The following is a 15,967-nucleotide window of genomic DNA, read 5'->3' as shown; positions in this document are numbered from 1 at the left end:
AGGAAATACGTAATGTACTACTGATCTGGTAAAGTTTTTATTTCACACACAAACACAAAGTTTTACTGACTATAACAAGCAAAGCAAGTAAATAAGTTAACTATATGGAGACAAAAAAAGTAGTTGTTCACTTTATTTTTGCATGTGCAGAGATGGAGAAAAACTGTGCAATGATTTTGGATCGTTGGTCCTCGTGGGGTTATTATCCGATCCATCTCAATATTCAAACTTAAAAAGTCACTCAATTTTATTTTATAATTTAAAAATTATTCAATTATTGATATTTCATCAAAAAAAATTAACTTAATCAATTTAAATAATTTTTTCTTTAAATTTTGTTGAAACGTAAAAGATGCTGGGACAATAATTGAACATTAGGCAGTTGGATCACATTATCAATTAATTAGTTCCTCTGAATTAGACCATTTTGGATGGATATATTCAACAACCAAAAAGAAAAAGATTAAATAGATTTTGGAATATCCAATTTTGCTTAAATTATGAAGGCTGCTGTCTGTGTCGTTTTGGCATAAGATAGTGGTCCAACTTGTACTCCTTATCTTCTCTCAGCTTCACCTTATCAGTTGATGAATTTCGAATACCAAAATTCAGCTGCCACCCAAATCCCTATGTGCTTTTAAGATGATGAGTGTGCTATATAAAAAAAGGAAATGATGGGTTTAAGTTTTCGATTTTTACATTAACTCATCACATTTTAAAAATATAGGTTCAAAATTATTATTTTAATTTATTTTAGTGATTTTCACGTATGTCTTGCTTTATGAAGTCGGAAACCGAAAATAAAGAACAGGTGATCCAGTTGACTATGTGTTACTAGTTTTAATATAGATATTTGGTTTAATTGTATAAAATTTTATGATAATAAAAATTTTAATATCTCAAACTTGAGATTTTTGAAAGAATCAGTCAATAAGCCAAACAAAGAAAGAAGGAAAAAAGAAAAAAAGTACCGTGGGCCTCAATTTTAGAAAAGAAATGAATAAACAAGATAAAGTGTGGAATTGAAACTATCGATTTCACCACCTATTAATTATAGCACAATAGGACATTTGAGATGTACCCAATAATAACATAATATTTAGTATAATTCAAGTGAAATATCAAAAAATAAATTATACACATATCTTATTTATAAGAAAAGGGGCATGGATTCACGTAAACCCCCACTTATATACCTAGATACGGCCCCGTAAACTCCCTCCTCGGGGTAACAAAGCACACCCCTCCCCCCCCCCCCCCACTCCAAAAAAAGTTATGTTATTACTGCCTTCGTTCCATTTTACTAGGCACGTTTGTCTTTTGAGTACCCTTTTAAGAGAATATTTCTTGTTAAAAGGATATTTGATTAAATTACCCTTATTTATTTAGCCTTCCACAAAGCAACAGGAGATGAGAGACATGAGAGTACTTATTTAGCTCTCAGTAAGTTCCCTCCATTTCAGTGATTCAAATAAAGCTGAAAACTCATATTTCTGGGCAGTCATCAGCCTTAAATGATACTGAATGATATATAAATGGCTCTTACCACTTTGGAGAAATGTGTATTCAAAGACGATGATTGTATAGATGGTAGCATTTTACAATGTTAGAGTAGTAATGAAACTATACTTTCCAGACTTCACGCATGTAAGCACGCGTTTTTTTGTGACAGTTAAAAAGTGCATGGTTAAACCAACCGATTGTCTTATCTCTCATGTTGCGATGTACTAAAAACTTGACTCTTCTGTTGTTGGTCTCCTCAAGTAATAGCGCAGGCTGTTTGCAAGAACCTGAAGGGTTACAGATTGAAATTTGTAAATGATTGACATCAAGCTCAATGTAACTAAAGACAAATATGTAAATATGACAATTGAAATTGCTTTCACACAAAAACACTGCGAACCTGTTGAAGAGGCTTGATGAGAGCTTTGTTCTTGTAGCTTACGTGAAATTTTGCCTTAGCTAGCAATCCCTGTAAAAAATGGATGTGTTAACCTACAGTGCCGCTAATTCATAATCATCACCAGGAGTAGCATTATTCTTAAAGCATGAATGATTAAACAACCCTGTAAAAGTCTGACCTCAGTGTCAAATTCTCCTGATATAACATCAATGTTTATTTCAGTAATGATCTTGACGAGATCAACTATTAATCCAGGTCGGTCTGCTGCCTCTACACACAGTAAGCTGCAAAAAGCAATGTTTTACTACAGGTCTTTCAAGTTATGCACGAAATGACAACTTATGGCCAAGCTACTTGTTTTTCAACACTAGTCTGAAAGAAACAAATATGACAATATTATTAAAAGGACCTTCGTTCAGGACCATCGTCGTAGACATGGATATGAGTTGCTATGTCCACATCAAGCTGAAAATTGGCATGATAAACAACAAAACATAAATTGTTAACATTAGACTAAAAAAAAATCAAACTACTGATGTTTCTGCATTAATCATGTGCATTAGGTAGAGGTAGTACTCTCAATTATTGAGCAAGCACTACGCAAGCCTAAGAAGAATCTGCTGAAGATGCACCACTAGTTTTATAAAGCAATTCTTGAAGGGATCCAACTCCACAAAAACATAATGAGACATAAATGCAAGTAGTTCCAAATAAAATAAAAAGAAAGAACAGGCAGATTGTTTAGCGTGGCCGCACATGGAAAATTATGGGAAAGAAGAACAAAGGATTTACAACCTTTTGATATGGTTGAAAAGCACCAAAGGCTTCACCCATAGCTAACTGAGAGCTAGACTCCTGCACCAGAAATTATGCAGTAAGAAGAAGCAGCCATAAAAGACACCACAGAGGAACTCTTAACAAGTATCCAGTGTGTGACGGCTGAAATTGCAGTGCTACCGGATGAAACTCCATCAAATTGTTGATAATTGTCAATCGAATTGCTTCTAGCAGCTCTGGATCCTCTACCTTTCTACCTGTAGAACTGGAAAAATACGCAATAACAGAAACAATCAGAATTTCCATATTCAGTTAGCGTAGACAAAGTTTATGAAAGAAAAAAAAAAGAAAAACATAATAGAACATTGGATCAAGAAATGACATAAAAGCATAAAGGAATCCGACATGACTTACGCATTTGTGATGCATAATTTATTGTGCTTCCCTGATGAATCTAGATAGACATTAGCCTTGACAACATTCAGTCCAAGATTTTTCAGTGCACTCATCTGTAAACACATTCAGTAAAAGTTAAGCAGTACTATAGAAAGATGTTCTGCCTAATAAACTCCCTATGTTCCAGCAATAGCATTGACTTGAATGAATAGGAGATGAATCCTACTGTGTCAAGAAGAGCCCCAAGGCGATCACCAAAGGTAACCTCCACTACAGTTGCTTCTGGATCCGAATCCAAATCTATTATGACTTTGGGCGTTGGGACAGCAGTATCTTGGGAACTTCCATCCTGATTCCCAGTCCCATGAATCAAAAACAAAATATTAAGAAACAAAAACAAGGGGAAAAAGTTAATTCAATGAGTTAAGGTATACAATTAGATACCTCAACAGCAGCAGTTGAGGATGCTTTTGGAATAATTGTACTCTCAAAAAATGCTAATCTGAAAGAACACAACATGTAGATTATATTCCCCATAGAGGCACCAAAAAGTACTTAAATTCCAGGATAAGGTAAATTTATGAACTTTAAGAAAGTGGGAAGATGCTCCAGTCATTATCATTTTGCAAATTTTCCACTGCAAAAAAGTCAGCCAGTCCATGAGTAAAAACTCATCACAGAAACTTCATTACAATTAACAATAGATTCATGATTAATCCCACTGCATCTCAATTTTAATCAACAATCCCATAGTATTAGATTTGGAATTTTATTTCACTACTTCTTTCAGAGATCTTGAGCCGAGATCTCTCGAAAACAGCCGTTCTATCTTGGTAGGGTAAGGTCTGCGTACACTTTACCCTCCCCAGACCCCACGTTGTGGGCGTACACTTTATCCTCTCCAGACCCCACGTGGTATTTCACTGGGTTGTTGTTGTTGTACTTCTTTCAGAGATAGCTACAAGAACCTAGACAAAAACTTCAATACTGCTAGAAAGAGAAAACAAGATTCTGAAATGAAGACTCATATCAGACGGCCATCAAATCAATCCCAAATCTTGACAATTTCTTAAAGACACATAGTGCAATATGTGGGCTCAGAATTAATATTAATTTCTGTCTAACCATTACAGCATCTGCTTTTAATAATCCTGGATAAGGATACAGAGAGTTAACATCAACCAGTATGAGGAATTCGACCAAAAAACTCATCACAGAAAAAATAATCAGTTTTTTGTTTATAAAAAAATTACATTGTGGGTAGGAAAAGGGGAAATGGGGGATGGGATTACAAGGTGGAATCGAATTCTCACTAACAAAATGAAAGTTCATTAGCCAACCAACCAGCTACTAAAATTCCCTCATAAAAAAAAAATCAATCAACTTGGGAAAGCCACAGCCAAATTCCAGATGGAAACAGATAAATAAAAATAGAAGCTGAGGCAGGAAATTACCTCTTGGGAACAAGGCATATTCTCTGTACAGGATCCAAACCAAAAGAACCCCTGAGGAGACCTGGACTTGAAATGGGTATTTTCTCAATTGAATTTAAATTAGCATAAACCCCAGAAATGCTCCCACAAGAAGCCATAGTCACAGCCATATCAGTTCAAGAATATTAAGAAATTGAAAAAAGCTTGGAAGAAAAACTATATAAAAAGTTGTCTTTTTCACTGTGGGTTTCTTCGTGAAATAGTATACTACTAGAGGAAGTAACCAAAAAGAATCACGGAAATGGACACAGAAGAAAACAAGCAGATTTTAAGAGAAGGAGAAGAAGAAGAAGCAATAATCTTGCTTGTTATTCTAGTAATATCCGCCATTGTAATGGAAGGTATCTTTATAATATACGTAAAAGGTTGAAATTTATGGGCCTTGTTTGTCTTTGCTGATGAAAGCTGAGCCTTAGAAATTTACTTCAATTTTATCTAATCCTTTCTCACCTTTTTGCACTGTGTGATTGTATTGAGAGAGACAAGCAGAACCAATGGGCAAGATATGAATGATCCTCAAAGCTACCTCCTCATCTTTTTACTTATTCCTTTTTGAAAATAAATAAATTAACTCCTCATATTTTTTTATTTTTTTTAACAAAAAAAATCTATAAGGAAAAGTTATATATTTTATCGCTTGTAAATTATAATAAATAATGGATAATCATATGTATCAAAATATATATATAAATTATGCATAAAATTATATTAATATGTCAATGTAATTATACAAGTAAGATCTAAAATATGTACGAGTGTTAACAATATACTGAAAATTTATTTTTGAAATAATGAATAAATAAAAGTGAATAGGAGGAAGTAGACGAGTGTTCTGTATGAGACTAATATGTCTGATTTCATAAGTGAAGTTTAGGACGCGTAGATGTTTTAGCATATATACTAACGTGTAGATGTTTTAGCATATATACTAATCTTACTTTGTATAGGTGGATTTTTTTATTTTTTTTTTGTTGATAGAATCACAGTTAAAAAACTTTTTTAAAAGCATATTTGACAACTATAAAATTAAAAGTCAAGAAGAATAGTAAAAATAATATAATTGAACTATAAGATATTAATAGAGTAATATAATATTAATATCAGTTAAGTAATACAATAATTTCAAAAATATACATTTATGAGCTACTAAATTACCTCTTTAACTAATGATAGTGACACTATTGGCTACCATACATGGGGCCTTCTTTATCTTCTCCTATGACGTGTCATTTTGATCTCTAATCTCTCTTTTCTTTTTCTGGGTGCTTCTTATATCACATGTGATTTATGATTTGTTTGGCATCGTTGCCGAAAATTGCTTATTTTTAAAATATGATTGAGAGTTTGTTTGTTTAATATTGTTGTTGAAAACTGCTTATTTTTATAAATAATTTTTTTTTTAGAAAGTATTTTTGAAAAATAATAATTTAAATTTGGCTAATTCATTTTTAAAGTGTTTATAATAAGTATATTGTGTTTGACAAACTTTCTTTTAAAAGTGTTTTAGAAAGTTAAATTACGAAAAAGGACAAATATCAATGTATTTTTAATATTAAAATTATTTTATAAAAAAACTATTTTAAATGTAATATTATAAAAATTTTAATTAAATTTTTATTTTTATAAAATTTAAATGTACATATATTGAAATTTTCAAGCAATATTATATATTTATAAATTTTAAAAAATTGAAATAATTTCAACATGATGATTTAAATATAAATAAAAATATCAAGCAATTTAAAAATTATTCTACAAATTAAATCACTATATACGAAAAAATCACCACAAAATCAATGTGTTATATTGATAAATATGTATATATGACAGAGATATTTTGATAAAATAATTTTCTCCCTCTGCTTCTACTTTTTTAAGAAGTAGAAATTTTTAGTTTCTTCACAAGCAGTTTTATTTGTTGCCTAAACATCTTGATTTTTTAAAAATATTTTTTTTTTCAAAATAAGTATTTTTGACCCCTTAACAATAATATTAAACTGGATGTTGAAAGAGCCACGTGGTAAAATGTGATAGAAATATCTGCTCTCCCCTTGAAATAATGGTTTTGAAAACTATTTTACTACAAATATGTCGATAATAAAAACACCTTCCATCCCATTTTAGGTAAAGATATTTTCGTTGTTGGCGAATATCATAAATTATAGTTAAAAAATAAAGTATCTTTAGAGTGAAGTGTGAATGTTTGGCTATTTTAAAAATGATTTAAGCTTAAAAGGAATTCATTTCATATCCACATTTATCAGTCTCCCACCCTCAACTAAGATATTATACTTATTATTTGACAAATGTAAGTACACAAAAAAATTAATAGTCAAGATAATTCTTAAAATGAATTTACCCAATATCCACATCTATCAGTCTTCCCACCCTCTACTATTATCTGCATTGATTATTGTTTATATATTTTAAAGAATAAGAAAGATGAAAAATGTAAAAGCAAAGATAAAAAATGGATAAAATTGCCTGAAAATATAGCGTTATATGATTTCTATCCTATCAAATTTATGTTTGTTTATCTAAAAAAAAAATTTATGACAATGTCACTTTTTATGAGATTCTTTTATTATATATTTTTAGGAAAAAATCACTATTGCATGAAAACATAATAGTATAAAGTACAAATATTATTACATCAATAATAAAAATATGATTTATAGAAAAATACTTTTTAAAATAATAAAAAGAATAAATTTAACGTCGATGCTTTTACGCTCAAGGCTCACGTCCCAAATTTTAAAGCATACGCTTTATATATCTACACCTTTTATTTATGCTCAGAATATTTTTTATACGATCTACTGTAGGACTCGCTTTAAAAAAATATTTTGAAAAATAATATTTAGGATTATGAATGGTAACAATGATAAAAACGTTATCAATTAAAAGTTAGTATAATTTGAGAATATCAAGCATTTTTGTTTGATACAATGGAATATTTTTGGTAATTTTAGAATTTATGAATATAAATCATTAAAAAGTGAATTATGTTTTGAAAAATTATTAACGAACACATTTTCACCTAAATCTATTTTTTTAAAAAATATTTAGAAACGCTAGCTTAATTGCATCTCAAAAATGATGTCTGAACATTAAAGAGGGATCAAAAAGTGGCCAAATTACCGAATTGTCCCCTCGTTTACCCAGTGAAGTCCAGGTACGCTATATTAACGGCCCAATTAGAAAATTTTACAAAGTCTCTGGCGGCCTGGCCATTTTGTTGACTGGAAACATCCAAAAGAGCGGAGGAGGAGGAGGTTTTGAAGAAGAAGAAGAGACCAGTAGAAATGGCGAAGTCCTGTAAGGGCCTTGCTGCGGAGTTGGTCAAGTGCCTTAGCGAATCCGATTGCGTAAAGGTATCCATTTCTTATACTTTTCTCGTTAATTATTCACTTAATTTCTGTAGTTCCTGAAATCGAAAAGAGCCATGTGGTTTGATCTTCTAGGTTGAGAAGAAGACTTTCAGGGAATGTGCGAAAGAAAAGAGTCCATGTATTCCTAGTGAATGTGTAGGACTAAGGGAAACTTACTTCAATTGCAAGAGAGGACAGGTATACTTCATCAAAATTTGCAGTATGTTTTACTACCAGCCGTCATGTATTCGTTGATCTGATGAACTTGTCTTGTATATCTTGCTTGCTTCTGTACTATTAAATTTGTGGAGAGTTATTCATTTGCTCATCGCTTAGTGCAATTAATTTCTCTAGTTTGATCTTGGAAAAATGTTTATTCTTTTGGAAAGTTACGAGCTGGGAATATCAGGTCTTATCGAGGAAGAATATAAAGATGCGGTTAGAGAGGATTCATATAGCCCAATTCCAATTAGCATGGGATTGAAGCATAGTTAATTATGATCAATTGATGATTGTTGGAAGTATTTGAACAAATAGATCCCTGCCATCAATTACTCCACTCCACTTCCTAGGCCTTATGAATAATTTAACCCTGCTGGTCAGATTTCACCCTTTGTCTAGCTTTTCCCGTGTATAAAACAACAGTATGAAGCACTTATTCACTTTTTTTTTTATGACAATGGTCGGGTGATGTCTGAGACCACTTATGAGAACCTTGACTACTTCATAGGTATCGGGTAACTTTGCCAATCAAGGCTTAGGCAGATGACAAAAAATCATCTAGTGCTTTTTGCCTTTGCTGAGATATGAGTAGGCTACCCTTGTACTTACATTTGTTGGTAATGGAAGTAACTTATGGTATCCCATACGTTTCATCTATTAGTGAAATATTAAATTAAATGTGGATACTCAACCCCACACCGTCAGAGTATATATGTATTTCTTTTGCATCTTAGCAAGAGTTCAAGCTCTAATTCTTGTTCTCCAAATTTTAACTGAATATCTATTACATTTATAGTTTGGTTCAAACTTGTCCCCAAATTCTAAATGAGCCTACCTAAACTCAAGATCAAGAAATTCAACTAGTCCCCAATTTGTTGCATTGCTGCTGGAGTATTTCGGAAGAGATTCTTGTTTAACTGTTTGTGCCTTTTGAAGGTACATTGTTTGTGTGATGATTGAGTTGGACATTAAAGTGAGCTTTAATTTAGAAAGGTGCTGGACAGTTTTAAAATAAGATTAACTAAAATATGTTAGGGGGTCTCGTTTGAAGCAGTGTGATCATTGAGGTAAGAGCTGAAACTTTATTTTTTTATGGTGAATCTGCCTAAACTTGAACATCAAATATCCCTGTATCATAACCTTGAACTTTGGTGGTGTGGGAGGAGTAGGTGAAACACGTTTTAGCGATAAAAAGTAGGTGAAGCACGTTTTTTGCAATAGTAAATAGAGAAATATTGAGAAGTGTAGGGAGAACTTTTCCTTTGGCAAAAATTGGACACAATTTTGGAATGAACCAAGATGGGAAGTGTAGGACACATAAATAGGACACAAATTGATGGAAATATTCCATTTCATGAGAGTGGACATCATTGTTGTATAGCACAAAGTAAAAACCACGAGGTTCAATTTGAAATGGAAGGAATATTTGTGATGTTTGATTTGAATCTGGACAATGTATTCTTTGTGGTAGACAGGAGCGTCCCACGTTGTTATGATTAAATAGGAATAGCTAGTTAGTTTGTTGATTTTCCCTCAAAAGATTTTGCTTCTGAATGTTCCATGATTGGAGAAATCCAAGAATTAATCTGAGCACCTTTTGGGGGGGGGGGGGGGTGCTCTCATGGAAAGTGCTTCCACGTGTCATCTTGATGGTATTCCTCTGTTCTGTAAGTTGGTCGAAACCATTGTCCTCTTGGGTGATCATTTCTTCTTTTTGATCAAGTAATAAGATTTTATTATTAGTCTTTTCAATCACATGATAATTGTAAAACTGAATGTGGGAATTTGTTCTTTAAATTTAATTTTGTGGGGAAGATGAAATAGCTATACTGATAGGCTTGTAAGACAATCCTTTGTCCCATATGTTTTTTTTATGTGTTTGTGTTTTTGGGGGGGGGGGGGGATAAGGCCAATTTAAACAACTTACTGTCACGTTTTTTGCTTGGAAAACCAAATAGTTGGAGCTTGAATGTCCTAGTTGGATCTTTCGGGCTCAATGCTTTCAGCATATGCAAGTAGTGATTTGATAGGGGAAATCAGTAACCAGATAAACTGTACAAATCACAGTCCCTGAACACATTGGCTTAAGAAGTAGGGAACATGGCTAGTGAATAACAAAATAAATGATTATCTCAGTAACCTATAGCCTTCTATAGACCCTTGATGTAAAAATTTAATATGGAGAGAATAATAACGGGTATATTTCAGCTTATGTGGCTAGATTTCATCTGAACTGGAATTCTGGAAATGATTTCATGTTTGGAAATCTTTTTGAACTAAATCTTCCTTATTTCATCAGACTCAGACGTGAATGATGTTACATCAATCTCAACAGCTGTATTCAGGGTTGTAGTTAGAGAATTGTCTGTTTCTTTAAGCATTTGAGCTGAATACAAGGTCTTCTGCTATCCTTGCCTTTTTCTCGTGAATTTTTGGTGATAATCACTTCTAAAGTGGTGCCTATAATTGCCCCTACATTTTCATGGACAACTAGGTGATTAGGTATTGGACAACCAACGTACCAGATGAGAATAAATCATATATGTACGTATCAAATAAATAAATAAATAAATCACTTATGTGAAATTTCAAATCTAATTGCAGATATGCTGATGTGTGTTATGCTGGTAATTTTTACTTCATCTTTGCCGTTAGAATGTCCTCAAGAAACAACCTCTCTACCTCCACGAGGTAGGGGTAAGGTCTGGGTACATTCTACCTCCCCAGACCGCACTTGTAGGATTTCACTGGCTATGTTGTTATTGTTTGCTGTATGAAATGTACTGCTTTGCGCTGTTTGCAAGAGAAAGAGCTCATTGTGGACTAATTTCTGATTTCTGATTTTGGTAATAATGTTGTGAACGTGAATGCTGTAACTGTTTCTCTTGGCCTTGGTGGTATTCATGGATTTGTTTAGTTGTCTATACCAAGGCATTGTGTCGTTGTTGAGGAAGGTGTCAGATTGTGACGAATTCTAGATTCTTCTTATGAGTTAATACTGGATTTTGATGATATAGCATTCTTGTATTGACTTATCATAAGTAAAACTAAATATAACTTTATAATGCTGGAGGATCTGATACGCCACGTGATTGTCAAAGTTATAATGCATGTGGACCATAGTTACTTGTGCATGGTTGGATCCCATAAGCTTTAAATAAGATTACATGCTTCTTGTCAGCCTGATCCAACATGCCCTTTTTGTGCTGTGATATTGACATACATCTTCGTCTTATCAATGCATCCTCTGACCAACAGTTCTCTCTTTCAGCTGGACATGAGAGCTCGAATTCGCGGAAATAAGGGTTATTAATTGGTAGGATTGGCGCCAATTCCACAAATGGGAAGTATGATATTTGCCTGACTGGGCTGCATATGTTAACTTGCAGTGTTTGTACAAATTGCGATCTACAATTTTCTCAGCAATAGCACATATACAAGCTTCTTGGATGCACAATTTACTTGACAAACTTTGTACGTGGTTTTTTGGCCCCTTCTTAATTTTGAATAGCATTGATATTGGATGTGAAGTTGTGGAGAAGGGTTTCACTTTTCATCATGAATGATTAATATGTTTTTCTTTCACGGATGTGCCATGCTGGAGAGACAATTTGCTTATCTATATCTTAGCACTAGTTCTTGGTGGGATTATTTGTCCTCAATACAATAAAATGACCTTCTTTGAGGTTTGTTATTTCCCTTTTCTTTTTCAAGTTCCCCCCCCCCCCCCCTGTATGTGAGCAAGATAGAAAGAATTTGGTTTGTCCAGGCAGGGATTGGCATGATTTGTTTGAAAGTGAATCTTTAAACCATAAATTTAGAAGGGGAGAAAAAGAAGACGACAAAGGGCTTTACTGGAAGAGGCATTTAATAGGTACATTTAAATCAAAATATGACCATTAAAAATGTATACCTAATGGTGTTTTAGGATGAGGAACATGGATACACTATCTTTACGTTAGTACATTTCATCAAACAGGCCCCATGCACTCGCGTAGGATAGAGGCTAATAGGCAGAGCAATCTTTTGAGTGTACAACCCAATCGAATTCCAATTGTATAAAAAATTTCCACACGTAATGGAGTATTTATATATCAAAGTTATAAATGCAAAATATTTGCATATAAATTTAGCATTAAATCACCGTTAAATAAATTTATGTTTTATTTTATTAAAAATTAATTAATTACGATCAAAATTAAAAGAGAATCTAATTAATAGAAGTTTTGAAGTTCATTAGCAGTTTTCATGAACCCAATGTCGGTTCATCAGCAGTTTCCTTTGCGCTCGGAAAAGAACCCAGTAATAGTAAAAGTACAACTTCCCATACAACACAAAAACAATGACAATGGAGGAGCGAGGATGGCGGATAACGCCGCAACCTCAATTGCCAATCTCCGTAAACTCTCCACTCCCTCTTTGCCTTCCGATGCTGCTTCACTGAGTTAAACCAACACATCGATTCCATTCGGTCCACAATTCACTCTGTGCTACCCGGACTTACAACCACTCTTTTACCCGCCTCATCACCGCCCGCCTTGGTGTCTCCCGCCCCAGGCCCCGCCACAGAACCATTCCCAAAGCAAGAACCATCTTGGGAATCTGACCCCTCTGAAGAAGAAGAAGAAGTGCAACCCCTTCGTAGTAAAAAAGTCAAATCCCCTCGTAGCGAAGAAGTGAAATCCCCTCATGTTCAGAGCTGAAATTCCCTCACCATTCAGAGCTGAAATCCCCTCATTGTTCAGAGCTGGAAAGCCTCTGCAAATCATCGAACGGTCGTGATCTTCGGAGGTACATGGTCATGCGAATCTCAGATGTGAATAGGCTGCTTGAAGATGTTCCTAAGGCATTGAGGCTCTCGCGCAATCCAGCAAGGCTTGTATTGGAATGTATGGGAAGTTTTATTTACAGGGGAGCAACACTTATACTAAAGGTTCACACATGGTCAGGGGAAGGAAGGCTTCTGCATTAGTTTTAGAGTGCTTCATATTGATGAGAATCGACGGAGTTGAGATGGAGAAAGGGATGAAAGAAGAGGCTGAGAAGGCAGCTTTAGCATGGAGAAAGAGGTTGATCGCCCAGGGAGGTATAGGAAAGGCTTATGAAATGGATGCTCGTGGTTTGCTATTGCTTATCGGATGCTTTGGGATTCCAGGAGGATTTAGAAATGAGGATATCAGGGATTTGCTTCAGATAAGTCACATCAGGACGACTTCTCGTGCCCTCAGGAGATCAAATGTCCTCATGGATAAGATTCCAGGTCTGTTTTTCATCAATTCAATTTGTCTTTAAGCTACATTTGCATTTGTTCATTTGCCCTCAGGAGGTCAAATGTCCTCTAACTAGTCTGATTGAAACAAAGTTACCTTAGAAGCAACAAATAAATTTTGGTGATCTAATATACTTCCCCTGTCCCAATTTACGCGACACACTTGGAATTTCAAGATTCAAACTTCTAAACTTTGATGTGAATTTGGACATAGAAGTTTAAGTTTCTTGAAATAAAATTTATATGGAGTATTTGGAAACTAAATAAAAAGTACTACAAATCATACAATAATAATTAACAACTTAAAATATTTAGAAGACATATATAAAGGAATTTCCGGTCAAAGAAAAATTTGGTTGACTCTCGAAATTCAACTGTGCCACTTAAATTGGGACGGAGGGAGTACTTATCAAACTATAAAAAGGTTTTCTTTCCTTTTTATTTACTAGTGTCTTGCACTAGTTTATGTTGCTTGTTTTCCTCTTGGTCTTGTCCTTGCCTTTTATATTCAGCTCAATAGCTTCAAAGGCATTTTCCCCTTCCTCCTTCATGATGCCCAAAAGAGACACCAAGAGCTCCCACCCTTTTCATCTATCCAACTTGAGACGACAATTTTTATTTGGTAGCTCCTAGTAATTGGCCTAAACACACCTCTGAGATTTTCACAAATAGTTGTCTGAGCATCAGAATCCCCATCTGCTAGTACTTCTGGACCATACTTAGGTCTTTGAGGACAAAATCTTCCCCGATATTCTAAGGTCCTCCTACAGTTGGTCGACAATGAGTCATAATCCGTGGTGATAATTATATTTTTGTATAAGAACATATCTGTCATGCTTATAATTCATATCTTTCCTGGCTAAGATCTCATGCATAGCACTTTTTACAAAGCATTTTTTTCTTGTCTGAGAAATGTTATAATCGTATTGAAATTGCATCACTGATAGCCTTCCCTCTCTGATTTCTCTCCTGGTCTCTCAAGTTAACCATGCATTTTGTTATGTTGTACAGAATGAAGCAAAAAAGAAACATTTGTTTGCTCTGACATCTGTCATCAAATGTTTGAAACTCCACGATATTGATCCTTCAAAACTTCTTCCTGGGTGGAAAATCAATGAGAAAATAATGGCCTTGGAGAAAGAAATTGGTGGATTCGATAAGCAGGCAGGTAAGAAAATGGCACGAAAGAGACAAAGTGATGAAACTGAATCGTCAAGTAGGTCCAGAAATAGAGAAGCAAAACGCTCACGTATTCCTCCATGACAGCAAAGAGTTGATGATCATGTCAATATCAATAACACCTTGCTAGAAGGTCGAACTACTGGCCACCTTCATGGTTATACTGTGTCCTCATCAGTATTGCGTAGACCTGCTGCAAGCTTGATACATGAAAATGTTGCTGGCTCACTTGCAGGAACTGCTGGTGGTATGGCCATGGGTGTAGCTGGAGGAGGTATATCAGCAAGTGCTGATGGTATTCATGCAGGTATATCAACAGGCACGGATGTTGTTCAGCAAGGAGGTTCATATGCTAGAGGTCATGGAGGGACTCTAGTTGATAGTACACCAGGGCAAATAGGGAGTCATACTGGTCAGTTATATGGTCGGCGTGGGGATGCAGCCGTGTGTGATAGACTGGCCTCATGCAGCTATGCTTATAGGCCATCATCGTACTTGGAAGGCTCTAAGGGGTTGCCAAACAGCCAACTCAGTGATGCTCATAGGCCACCACCATACTTGGAAGGCTCTGTGGGGTTGCCAAACACCATGCACAGTGATGCTCACACGCCACCACCACACTTGGAAGGCTCTACTGGTTTGCCAAACGCCATATCCGGTGATGCTGCTGGCCGGAGCTCTGCATCTGATATCTATCAGGTTTCTGATACCGTTTCATCTGCTGCGTCTGCTTATCCTTCATCCAACTTGTACTGGCCGATATAGTTTTTCCTTGGGCAGTCGTTACTTTCTACCTTAGTTTCCTTTTTTCTTTTCTTATTTTTTAAAGTATAGCCTACCTAGAAGTGACTTCTATATGGTCTGTTAAGGCAGTCTCAGAATTTTGTGTTCATTAGCTACTAAAAAACTCTGGCCAATTGTGTAGGCTTAGCATAGTAGTGTATGAACTCTACTTGGATTAGTTTCATTTGTCTGGTATATAAAACTTTGCTTTTGTACTCCATTCTGTTGAAGCTTGTATTGTATTTGCTTTAATGTTATATTTTCTTCTTTTGGGGTTGGAGGTGAGAATGGAAACACCCGGTAAGTTAATAATTGCATATTGAGCTTTTGGATCTAGTTATCTTGTTATAGAAGAGCAAGTAGAAGCATGTAATTTATTTGCGTTACAAGAAGATGAACAACACTGGAAATGTTGTTTTTGTTGTTATGAATAGGCTTTTTGTATTTCATATCAAATATTTATATCCCAACACGAATTATGAAAATTCTACACTCACACACTCTGTAATATTACTCCTATTTTCTAGAAAATGTTTAAACTTTTTATATAATAAAATCCCACACAAATAAAAAT

General features: G+C 34.6%; 2 protein-coding genes and 1 pseudogene across 2 annotated transcripts; 2 read left to right on the top strand and 1 right to left on the bottom strand.

Annotated features, from left to right (window-relative positions):
- Positions 1 to 1,563: 1,563 nt before the first annotated feature.
- Positions 1,564 to 5,148, bottom strand: LOC129894475 (ACT domain-containing protein ACR11-like). Its single transcript, XM_055970184.1, has 10 exons — positions 4,531 to 5,148; positions 3,521 to 3,578; positions 3,303 to 3,425; positions 3,095 to 3,189; positions 2,861 to 2,945; positions 2,699 to 2,758; positions 2,313 to 2,368; positions 2,082 to 2,187; positions 1,904 to 1,972; positions 1,564 to 1,790 (listed from the first exon to the last, which is right to left on the bottom strand). Exons 1-10 carry the CDS (start codon positions 4,677 to 4,679, stop codon positions 1,728 to 1,730), a joined length of 864 nt encoding a protein of 287 aa, XP_055826159.1. The 5' UTR covers positions 4,680 to 5,148; the 3' UTR covers positions 1,564 to 1,727.
- Positions 5,149 to 7,762: 2,614 nt separating this feature from the next.
- LOC129895155 (mitochondrial protein pet191 homolog) lies at positions 7,763 to 11,847 on the top strand. The gene is made up of 3 exons (XM_055970817.1): positions 7,763 to 7,943; positions 8,034 to 8,138; positions 11,434 to 11,847. Exons 1-3 carry the CDS (start codon positions 7,875 to 7,877, stop codon positions 11,473 to 11,475), a joined length of 216 nt encoding a protein of 71 aa, XP_055826792.1. The 5' UTR covers positions 7,763 to 7,874; the 3' UTR covers positions 11,476 to 11,847.
- Positions 11,848 to 11,927: 80 nt separating this feature from the next.
- LOC129893919 (protein FRIGIDA-like) lies at positions 11,928 to 15,680 on the top strand (annotated as a pseudogene).
- The last annotated feature ends 287 nt before the right edge of the window (positions 15,681 to 15,967 follow it).

This window comes from Solanum dulcamara, chromosome 7 (genome assembly GCF_947179165.1).
Source record: "Solanum dulcamara chromosome 7, daSolDulc1.2, whole genome shotgun sequence".
Lineage (NCBI taxonomy): Eukaryota > Viridiplantae > Streptophyta > Magnoliopsida > Solanales > Solanaceae > Solanum > Solanum dulcamara.
The sequence above is the reverse complement of the archived record's forward strand: the minus strand, read 5'-3'. Positions and strand labels throughout refer to the sequence as shown.